Consider the following 11,990-nt stretch of genomic DNA (forward strand, 5'->3'; position numbering starts at 1 on the left):
CTCTGGGCCGTCGTGCCTCGCTGGGGCGACCCGGGCCGCGCGGGCGCTGAGCAGCTAGGACAGCCTGCGGTGGCGTCCGCGGTGGGGCACGAGCCTTGGCCTGCTTTGGACCGAGCTGCCTCTGGACTACGAGCCTCCGTGAGGAAAACGGGCCGCTCCCAGCCCCAGAAACAGGTGTCTCCTGGACCCCAGACAGGAAATGTCCGACTTCCACCCAGAGGATTTTCTCTGCCGGCCGCTCTGCAGATTGTTCAAAGGGCACAGCTGCCTGTCTCACTTCCAGAACACTATTACCATAAACCCTGATCTGCGGTGGAGATTAGATTTCTAAGCAAATACGCTCACTTCTCAGCAGTTTGGCCATTTTTAATTTTCAATTTCCTATTTTCTAGCAAACCAGCATTCAGGTCCTGGGACTGTTACCCTTCCTTGGCCTCTTCCCCCAGCCCACATGCCCTCTAGTTTTTGCCTGAGAACCCTACGGCCCCCAAAGGGACACCTTCTATCCCTAAGCCGTTATGTGGTTTTACCTACCTTCCGGCATAACACGGTTTCTTTCTTTCCCACCCTCCTTCTAAGTACCCCCATCCTCCTACTCCCCATCCTTGCTAGAGCAGCATCTGGAGTTCACAGGAAAAATAAGGGGACACAGGACAGTTGCTGGACAAGACCAAGACTAGCAATAAACTTGGGGCCAGGACTGGTCTTCCTTGCTGGGAGAAAGCAGGAACCCTAATGAGGTCTATGTCATGTTGGAAAAATGCACTCACAGTGCTGGAGTAGAATAGGTTGTGTGTGGGGTGGGGGTAATGGAGGGTTGCAGGTGTCTGTATAAACTTGCAGCAGGTTCTCCAAAGGGCGATAAGGTGGGGTGAGGGGAGAGAATGTTAGCTTGGCTCCTTTCCCTTTTCATTGCTTGTGACTTTGCAGTCCCCTTTTGTTCCTCTTCAGGAGGAATGGGACTCCCTCCCTGGCGTCAGAGCTTCCCAGAGGCTCCCAGAAACAGATATACTGAGGTAGCCCATTGCTCATACGTTAAAAAAAGTCATGAAATGATGGAGATACGTGGGGTGGGGGCAGCAGAGGTGGAGAAACTATGAACTTGACTCCCAGCGGCTACAAGTGTTTGTCTGACTCTGCCTAAGCTGAGCCCAATAACCTACAAGGTCAACATAAATCAATAATAGGCTCTTGGGATAAGTGGTCTTTAATTACCTCCCTAAGGACACATCTCTCTTTCTTTTCATCTCTCAGGCCTGCTAACAGTGCTAAGTTTAAGAAGAAACCAAAGGAAATAAAACTGGCAGGAGGAAGGGAATGTTTTCACTCTTGCTCAACTGACTGCTTTAATTTTGGTGTTGCCTTTAAAACAAAACCATTGCCTGAGACCACCTCTGCATCACCTTTTCCCTTTCCTCCTTCTCTGACTTCCTAGCAGTTCCATGTATTTCCTGTAAGGGAAATGATAATTGGTCAAAGCTGTCTCTTTGTAACCTTCCCTGCCAACTTTCAAGCGCACATTTACTCTTTCTCAGTTTAGCTTTTGGCAGAGAAAGAGGTAGAATTTGAGTTTGCTAACTCTCTCCTCCCTCCACATTTGAGTTAATCAGCCAGGGTATTCAATAAATCGAAACTTTAACATTCCATAAGTGCTTTAGCAGTCAACATTCCAGCAGGGTAAAGTAGGCCAGACTTAAGATATAAAATATTATAGATTTCTGCTTGGGGGGACGAGGTAGTCTCCAAAGGCCACGTAAAGTAAATAGCTATTTGTTGTAATTGGAGAGCAGGGCCCCCAAGGATTACCCTGGAATCCATGTGTTCAGAACAAGTCAGGCTGAGCCCAAGAGCAGCCGAGACTCCAAATAATAACCTGTTGGCACAGCGTACTTCCCCCAACCCCCAGTTCTTCAATCAGTAGCCAGGAGTATTTTTCTCTCTGCCTCGCTGGTGGTGTTTACATGACGTTCAGCGGGGTACTGACATTCCTTAGGGGCACCTGTGGGCCAGCGGAGCAGAGCTCTGGAGCCAGACTGGAGGAGAGGCCTCCGCCAGGTGGGATGGAACAGGCTCATGTAGTTGCTTTGGTTTTTGAGTGATCTGGTTCTTATTTGGCAACATGCCAAAGCAGCAATGTCTTGGCCCTCACAGTCTGAAAGGATGGCTGAGGGAACTCATTTAATGTGAAACCACATTAAATGACACATTAGCCAGACATCTAGCTAGATGCCGGCATATTGGGGTTCAGGATAGATCAGTTTTGACTCTGACCATGGGGGGGAAGGGTCTAAGAAGAGAAGCATCTGCAAATTATCCAGCAAACTCCATAGCCCAAGATGAACAGGTCAAGATGACGCCGAGAAGAGGGAGGTCCTGGGCCTTGCCGCGAAGGTTATAAGTACCCACGACAAATTTTGGCTATTTAACACTTTGCCTCAGCACTTTGTTGTTAATACCGCCTCTCCAGTTATAGCTGGGAAAATGTAAAAATGACCTGGTTTGTCTCTCCTTTTATGCTGGCTGGGATTCAGGAGGGTTAGGAATGATCAATTGCATCATCATGTGCCACTGGGTTCCCACAATTTAAATCCAGCTAATGGGAAAGTTGGCAAAGGCAAATGATGCCCAAAGACAGCTGGGCAGGGATGATTCCAGATGTTGGAGACCCATGTTATGTACACAGTGCTAGTGACTTCCCTATGATCTGTCCTTTGGCATCAGGGTTAACAGAGAATTAGAGAAAAGCTGAGCTGTGGTGACTCAAATGGTCACACCTCTTTGGTTCCATGATAAGTTCTAATGCTGGGTCTTAGATGGTGAGATCACAAACTATCCTCTGCTACTTAATGAGCACAAGGTGGTCAGAGACACGAGATACTTAAAGACTGAGAGAGCTAATACTTGAAGCTCCTAAGTAACCTATCTAAGCAAAGTGAAGCAAAACAGGCTCCAGTGGGTTGGTAACCCTCAAAGTTCACCACCCAAAACTAAATCATGAGCTGATTTCTTTCATTTTCCTGCCATACTGGCCACTCTCCTTTGAACATAGCCCTGTTTTCCTGAACCTGTCTAGAAACAGCACTCTAAGAACAGCGCTCTCAAGATGGTCTAACAAGGCAGAACAGAGTGGGCAATCCGCTCCCTCATGCCAGTTACTGGCATCTTTGGGTGCAGCCTTAGATCACATTAACTTTTTTTGCTAGAAAAAAAATTGTATGCTTTAAACAATTGTACTGTTTATATTATTAGTTTTACACTAGTGTTTTAATCAGGATCACTCACAATAAGCCAACCTTGTTCAATCATATCCCTTAAGCCATTGTTGTATATGTTTTGCCAAAACACACGTTCCCATTCCGAAGATGGACTGATTTGCATTTAATAAAAATACACAAAAACACACACACACAAAAAAACATGTTTTCAAGAAAATATTCATGGTTGCCTGAAGTGGGGAGGCAGATGGGAGCGTAATATGGAGATAAAGAGAAAGAAATAGATAAATAAATACCCCTCACGTAGACCAATTATGATATAGACCATGAACTAAGGAAAAGGATGAACTCAACTCTCTGTGCTTGAGGCCCACCCTCCCTCAACAAAACCCCAAAGACAAAATATATTGAGTAATTTGTTTGGGGACCAAAGTGCAGGCCTTTACATTTTTTCTAATTAAACTTTATTGTGTTGGAGTCAGCATATTTTCCCATTCTTTTGAAACCTCATTGGATTTTGATTGTGTCACCCTCTCAGCTATATGTCTTCTGGAACTAGGGTAAGCATTTCCCCCTATGTCCTCTTACAAGTCGTTTATTAAAAAGTTAAACAGGACCAAAGTGAAATCAGAATCTTGTGTGATGCAAGGAAAGTTTTTGGTTTCTTAACTCAGTGACTCCTTAAGCCCATGCTCGAAACCAGGTGTTTCTCCTTCCCTTCCTACCATCTTTTGTCAATCTCTTTTCTCCAAAATGCCTTTCTTTGTGCTATCAAATTTGGTGACAACTAAGCTGAGAGTAAACCTTGGAGGGTTTTACTGCTGGAGACCAAAGGCCATACTCTGGGTATTCTATACCAGGGCAGCAGCACAACCTTACATTCTCCCTAAAGACTCAAGTGGCCCGAAAGCTGCTGCTCTCGAATACCCACCCACCAGCCTGAGTCACTGGAGCTTTTTAGGAGACTTCCCACTGGAGCATTAAAACTGGATTTCAAAATTAACCACTTACGTTTTTGAGTGATCTTAGAGGAATCAGTCCCACTCTGTATGTAGGTTACACAGTACTGTTACCCTTAAGAATTGCACTTTTGGATAAGAAAGGCACCGAGATATGGGTTCATTTTGTTCCTTTGAGTCAGTTATGTCAAGTTTTGGTCTTACAACATTGAAAGCTATGGCTAGAGACAGGAATATCAAGGAGAAACCTAGGTGACCATCACACCTGTACGCACATAACAGATGTGCTACATTAGGACAAAAGTGGAAAATCTTCAGTGTCACTCGGATTTCCATTCTAGGTCCTTTTTCCCTCTTTTTTTTTTAAATTATTTTTTCCTCCTACTGCTTCTGGGTAATTGAAAACATTTTCAAATTCTCACCTCTAACCTTGTCAGCTACAGGGACATTTCTGAAGTCTTCCCTTTCCCCTTAAAGTTACAACATCTCAAGTCAACATCAAGTCCAATACTACCTGCCAAATCTGTGCCATAGATTAACTTAAAACCCTCCAGAGAAAAGGGGAGAATGACAGGCTTGTCAGCCTGGGGCTTTGCTGACTGAGAAGACTTTTTAGGAGAAAGCTCTCAGCATGCCATTTTTGCCTTAGTGACCTGTGGCTTTTGCTAGAGTCAAAGGCAGAGAATTGATGGTCTCCTGTGGCTTTAAAGGTATGGAGATGAGGCGCTTAGAAGACAGCAAGGTAATTCTGCCTGCTCTATGGGAAGAGAAGAAAATGACCTTTAATGGGATTTAAATGTAGTAGTTAGCAGCAGTAGCACTGTGGGGCTTTTATAGCCAAAGCTTCCTTGTGGTCTCTTCCTTATAATATGCTTAAGAATATTGAATAGATGTAGAGATTGTTTCCCCCATTTTACTTATAGAAAAACCGAAGCCCAGAGAGGTTCAGTGTCTTTCTTGAGGTTCCATTCTGGCGGCAAAAGGTGGTTTCATCAGGTAACTCAACAAAGGCACACAGGGCTGGCCTCTAGTTGGGGATAAATGACATAGCTCAATCACTCGCTTCCTCTGAACTTGATGTGAGTAATGGAAATGGCATTCACTTTTTCCTCTAGGAATCCTGGAGTTTATCAGTCTGGCTGTGGGGCTGATCAGCATTCGGGGAGTGGATTCTGGCCTATACTTGGGAATGAATGAGCGAGGAGAATTATATGGGTCGGTAAGTTTAAGGTTTTCTCTTCCTCAGACGCTCTTGCCACCAGTGTTTGGACAATATAAGATGAATGTATAAAAACATTTACTTAGCATTTAAAAGGACTTGTCAACTTAAAAGATTAGTGTCTTCTAGTCACTTCGTGGATATCAAGGGACTTGCTGTGTAACATTTTCACTCCTTCAGCTCCCATCAAAACATGTTTTCCTGTGGTACATTTGCATTTGCTTTTTCCATTAGGAAGCCAGCTAGTCTGATGATATGGGTAAGCTGTACTGGTTTTGTCAGTAGAGGTAAAGGGCTTGGGGGCTCTCACCAGGTCATGTTTCAGTGGGTGCCCAGAAAAGTAGCAGACTATCTGACACAAAAGTAGACAGTGGAGGAGATGACCTTCAGATTGAAGATTCTGAGATTAACAACACAGTCCCTGATTTCCAGATTGCTTCAGATGAATCCTAAAGGCCAAGTGAAACAAACAAATGAAGAATGAGGGTCCCAGGGTCTGGTGACAGCCCTAAGTCCCCAGCTAGGACTGGGCTGACTGCACTGCATGCTCTTTATGCTGGAAGCTAGCCCAGAGCTGGGGAATGGTGAGTGACTTTGCCGATCTTAACACTTTCAGGGGATCCCAACTCCTGACTTTGGCTTTTGAGTCACATAGCATGCTTTCTGGCTATCTGCACCCCATGAAATCAGAGCACATTTTTCCCTGACACCTAAGAGATAGCCCTGTCCCCAGCACTCAGTATCGGCAACCCCAGCAAGTAGTATGGCGACTAGATCAAGTGTGAGAAGGAACAGAACAAGAGACCCAAGAGCTGCCAGCTTGAAGTATCCAGAGTGGGGGAACTTTACAAGGAGATCTTTTCTGAGCTTCCAACTGACAAGCGTGAGACCCTTCATTAGGAAAGATCACAGCTCACCTCCCATGGAGCTTTATATAGATCCAAGCCTTTGCCTGTCAGTTGACATGGTTGACTGTAATCTCAATAGATTTGAACACCATTAGCCCTAAGTAGAGGGGAAGCTCAAGTGTGCCAGGGAGCACTGGAAGGCCATAGCAAAAATTCTCGGGGCTCAGGGTCAGATGAGGCCTTCTCCTGCAGTTTCCTACCCTCAGGAAAGATCTTACCTAAAACATGTTTGTGTCTCTGGAAAGAAGATACCTTAGTAATATTGGCAGATGGGACTGAAATTTTCTAATGCCATCATGCTATTGCTATTTCAGGGTTTTCCACCAGCAAGCTGGGGTGGGAGAAATAGTCATATAATGGACTCTGCTTTATTTTCTCACCCTCACAGAAGAAACTCACACGTGAATGTGTTTTCCGGGAACAATTTGAAGAAAACTGGTACAACACCTATGCCTCTACCTTGTACAAACACCCGGACTCGGAGAGACAGTATTATGTGGCCCTAAATAAAGACGGCTCACCCCGGGAAGGATACAGGACTAAACGGCACCAGAAATTCACTCACTTTTTACCCAGGCCAGTAGATCCTTCTAAGTTGCCCTCCACGTCCAGAGACCTCTTCCGCTATAGGTAATAATCCTGAGTCTGACCTCTGCGACCCGAGTGCTCTGGGGCATGGTTGTCTCTGCAAGCACTATACTCATAGCTTTTCAATCTTCCTTCCTATCAATTTAGATAACAGAGAAGCACTTACTGTTCAACTCAACCCAGCCATTCCCTCGTTGTTCAAAGTGTATATCAAGGTTGGGTTATTTTGGGGAGGGAAGTTGAGGGAGGGGGTGGGTAGAGGGAATCTTGTATATACATTTTCTTTACTCATGTTCTTTCCCCTGAGGTGGCATGAGGAAGAATAGGGACCTCTGCCAAGGGCCGGGGTGTCTTGCCCCACAGTCTACCCAAATAATTTGCTGATGGGTAAAGAAAAGACCAAGAAATCTACTGTAGATGCTACCTACAGAGCTCTGGAGAAGTCTCATTCAGAAAACCCTCAGGGCTACAGCGCTGCTGCAAGCCATCCCTGCACGGCACTGCAGCTTCCTCCTCTGTCCTGAAATGCAGTTTTCCTGCCATTGAAGTGGAAGCTACGTTAGGTTATGAGAGTATGACACTAAAGTGTAAGCATGAATACTGTGCATAGGACAAACTATTTATGAAATGTATATGCTATTTATTTTATATATTTATTTATTTCAAAATAATTTTATTTTTAATGAGAGATGCTATGACTGGATTCTCATCAGAAAGAATAAGGTCCTACTGAAACAGGATAAATGAGTTATTAAAGGCTTTTATTGGCAATAAAATTGTCTTTATATTGTAAGTACTGTTTTATTCTAGTGATTTGCACATTTAGTGGAACTAGAATGTTGGTTAGCTTCTTGCTCTCCAATTCACTGGAATCTCCTGAAGATCGTGTCAAATGGAAGACCTTCAAACAGGCCCCTGTATGGAGGCTGGTAGCAATAACAGATATCCAACTGTCTCTTTGTCTCAAGAGTCTCCTCTCCTCTATTCCACCATAGACTGTTTCCCCTCTAACCACTTTCCAGTTTCTACACAAGGTGCGGGATCAACCCTGTCCTTCATCATTGAACTGGAGCAAAAGACATGCAGATTACATGTCTGAATTTTATATCTGAATTCCTTTCCTTACTTACTCTTTGACCTTGAACAAGCTCATTAATTCATTCAATAATTCAACAAAAATTTATTGAGCAAGTATTACACCTTTAGAAATATAACAGCAGAAAAGCCAGACACTGTTCCTTTCTTCTTGACTAGGTCTAGGTTGGAAGACAGTGAGGCTATTACTAATCAGGAGCTATAACCTATTAAAGAGGTTAAGGGAAGGTTTCCTGGAAAAGATGTTGCTGATAATCAGGATGAGCCCTGGGGGGTGAGACAGCTCAGTTGGGGGATAGGAATAGATTTCAAAGAAGGAGAAGAGGAATATGTAAAAGTCCACAGGCAGAAAGGAGTTAAACATGATAAAAAAAAAAAAACTACAAGAACTTAGTAAGATAGAATTTTAGTTAGTCACCGTGTCTTCACCTGTAAAATGTGGATGATCACTATACTTACCTCAAGGACGGTTGCTGTGATTAAATAAGATGATGTATGGAAAGAATAAAATGCTTAGCACAGTGACTGGTGCATGGTAAGCACTCAGTAAGTTAAATATTGCTATCAACTTCAGTTCATTGCTCATTCTTAGCAGTATTAATGTGAAGCTTTATTTCCGAATGAGCACGTCACTCCATTCCCTCTCCTGAGATGTGTTCCCTTAACAAAGGACAGGCACCAGAATCAAGATGGCAGACACAACAACCATGCCATACAAATGTTGCCCTCTTACTAAGAACATTTAAGGAGAGCACCGTCTTGGAATCTCCATCTTCTAATGTACCTGTATGAATAAACCAGCAATTAAAATTAACTCAATAAAAAAAGTCATCAGTCAGCTTTTCTTTTAGTTATATTTAACAAAGTCCTAGGACCCTACCTTCTCCAGGCTCCTACACCTTGAATAGAGAGTGTCACCTAGGTCCCACATATCCAGAATCCTCCATCTCCATTCTCTTCCTTACAGTATTACCCTCCAAGCCCCATCTCAGTTCCCTCTAATATGCAGACATATGACATCCAGTAACCCCCGGAGGCAGGAGCATGTTTACCCTGTTGGTTTGCAATTTCACTCTGTCCTAGCAGCTGTAAATATTCCAAGTTTCTAAAACCCTTCACACCACCCTAACCTCACTTAACACTACATATTAGAGATTTTCCCACACTTTCCCCCTTAAACCGTTATACCCATACCCAAATGGGCTCAGAATTCTCCCCATATATAAACCCAGGGAAAAGTCTCCTCAATGTATAGTCTGCAGGCCATGCACATATCTAGAACAGGGTAATTTAAAGACTCCCAACCCAAAGCCCTACCGAACTCTGAAGTGCCTCTTTTCTCCACTTCTCCTGGTTTGCCAACCTTGCTTAGATAAAACTATGAAAATTGGTTGATCAAATTATTCCACTACAAGTGGAAGTTTTATCACCCTCAAATGAACCAGCCCCTTTCTGTTCAACAATCCTTTTCTTCACTTAGTTTTGATTCTGTCCAGGATTCATCACATGTCATCATAAAAATCCCTAACATCTAAACACCTTTATATTGGCTCCATGGAAACTAAACTTCTCTTGTAAGTACCTGACTGATTTGTCCAAAAATGTAAACTGGATCCTACTGGGACTATCTAAATTGGAGTTTCCAACTGAGAGGCATGGTTGTCTATACGAATGGTTCTCAAGTGTTTTGATCTGAGGTATCCTTACACATTTAAAAATTGATGACCTCAAAGAGCTTTTGTATGTGTGGATTATAGCTATTGGTATTTACCATGTTAGAAATTAAATCTCCGAAATTTCTGTTATAATACATTTATTATCATAAAACAAAGTTAATCTAACATTTCTGAAAAATAATATTTTCAAAAATTTAGTGCAGAGAGCAGTATTATTATACACTTCTCCAAATTTCATTAATGGCTACTTTAATAGCAGATAGATGAATTCTTTCATCTGTTTCCCCATTCAATCTGTTATAAACTTAGATAAAGTATAAGGAGGAAATCTGGCTTCCCTTAGATCTGTAATTAGAATAGAAAGGACCTCACAGACCCCCAAGATCCTTGAACCATACTTTGACAATCATTGATCTCTGTATTAAACAAGTCCCTAACTAAATCTTACCATGAGGAGTGATGCTAAGCACTGCATTTTTCATCTGAGATGTTACAAATCTCAGTTCTGAGCTTCAGTTTGTTTTGGTTCAGGCACTCTGGTCTCTCTGTAGATGAAATCTCTAACATGCAATCCCTCTAGTAGTGACATCTTAAAAATCATTTTTGTTTTGTTTTGTTTTTGCACTAACTTGTTTTATTTATATTTATACTGAGGTTTACAACACTGTATATGATTTAAAGGTATAGGACCACCCCCTTCAGGAATATGTTACCGCACCACACCCTCTTCCAATGTACTGAAAGTCCTCCACTATAGTCTTTCTCCTCACTTTGCTCTCCTCCTATCTCCCTTCTGATAGCCTGAAATCCACAGTCAGATTTCTAGGGTGTGTTATTGATTTGTCTTTTTTAAAAGATTTATTTATGCATACCGAACCGGGGTACAGGACAGAGGTGCAGGGGCAGTGAGAGACAGAGTGGGGAGCAGACCAGGCAGTTCAATGAAGTACACTGCTGAGGGGAGCAGCAGGCGGGTCCGGAGAGGTCTGCCGTGCCATGTGGATCACCTCTGGGGCTGGGTATTGAACTCACACTGAAGCAGCTGCGGCTAGCTTGCAGTGCTGCGCCCTAACCTGTTGCGTCACCAGGGAGGGCCTGATTTGATTTTATCTGACCCTTTGTTTTGTTTCTCAGCCTTCCACATATAAGTGATACCATCTGGTGTTTGTCTTTCTACTGATTTATTTTGCTCAGCATAAATCCATCCAGTTTCATCCATTTTGTCACAAAAAAAATTATCTTTTTTTATATAGCTGAGTAACATTGCATTGCACATATGTACCACATCTTCCTAATCTATTCATCTACCTTTGGGCACGTGTTTCCATAACTTGGCTATTGTAAATAGTGCTGTATTGAACATGTGAGTGTATTTTCCCCTTTGAATTAGTATAGATTCTTTGGGTAGACACTAGAGTGGAAAAGTTGGGTCATATGGCAGATCCATTTTTACTCTTTTGAGAAAACTTCATACTGTTTTCCATATGGAATTGACCAGTCTACATACTCACCAACAATTGTTTCTGGTCCTATTTTTTCACGAGCCATTCCTATTGGTGTGAGTTCATGACTCATTGTGGTTTTGATTTACATTTCCCTGATTATACAAAAGGATGAGCATTTATTGATGTACCTATGTCGTTTTTGGAGACGTGCCTGTTCAACTCTTCTCCCCAAATTTTGATTGGGTAGTTTTCATTAAGTTGTATGAGTTCTTTATAGATCTTGGATATAAGCCCCTTATCAGATGTATAGTGCAAATATTTTCTCCCATTCACTGAGGTGTCTTTTTGTTTTAGTGGCTATTTCTTTTGCTGTGCAAAAGCATTTTATTTTTATGTAGTTTTTAATGTTCTTTTTGTTTTTCTTGCTGGTGGAGATGAATCCACAAATACCTCATTGAAGCCTATGATATAGTGTTTTATGTTTTCTTCAATGTATTTTATGGTTTTAGGTGTTACTTTTTTTATATATGGTGTGAGATACAGGTCTAGTATCACTCTTTTGCATGTGTCTGTCTAATTTTCCCAACACCATTTATTGAAGAAAACCAGCTCTTATAACAATTTAAAGAGAAAAGCAGAACATAGAATTGCCTATGATCTTATTTATGTGGATATATCATACATACATATGAATAGAAGAAATTCATATATGTAAATGTACCTAAATTTTCAGTGTTTGTCTGTGTAGTAAGTTTTTTTTATTATGTTTACCTTCCATATTTTTCTAACTTTTCTATAGTGTGCATGTATAATTATCTAATAGTGAACTGCCTTGAGACCATTCCAGCATTTAATCAGTAGCCTATCAACGAACAGTTAGGTTGT

At 42.2% G+C, this 11,990-nt stretch overlaps 1 protein-coding gene across 1 annotated transcript in view; it reads left to right on the forward strand.

The window, feature by feature from the left end:
• The window catches only part of FGF16 (fibroblast growth factor 16), a 7,667-nt gene extending 732 nt beyond the window's left edge, over positions 1–6,935 (forward strand). Inside the window, exons 2-3 of the mRNA XM_004685602.1 lie at positions 5,290–5,393; positions 6,690–6,935. Coding sequence (XP_004685659.1) covers positions 5,290–5,393; positions 6,690–6,935 — 350 coding nt within the window. The remainder of the gene's footprint in view (positions 1–5,289; positions 5,394–6,689) is intronic.
• The last annotated feature ends 5,055 nt before the right edge of the window (positions 6,936–11,990 follow it).

Source organism: Condylura cristata, unplaced genomic scaffold (genome assembly GCF_000260355.1).
Source record: "Condylura cristata isolate star-nosed mole 26May11 unplaced genomic scaffold, ConCri1.0 scaffold00019, whole genome shotgun sequence".
NCBI classification, from domain to species: domain Eukaryota; kingdom Metazoa; phylum Chordata; class Mammalia; order Eulipotyphla; family Talpidae; genus Condylura; species Condylura cristata.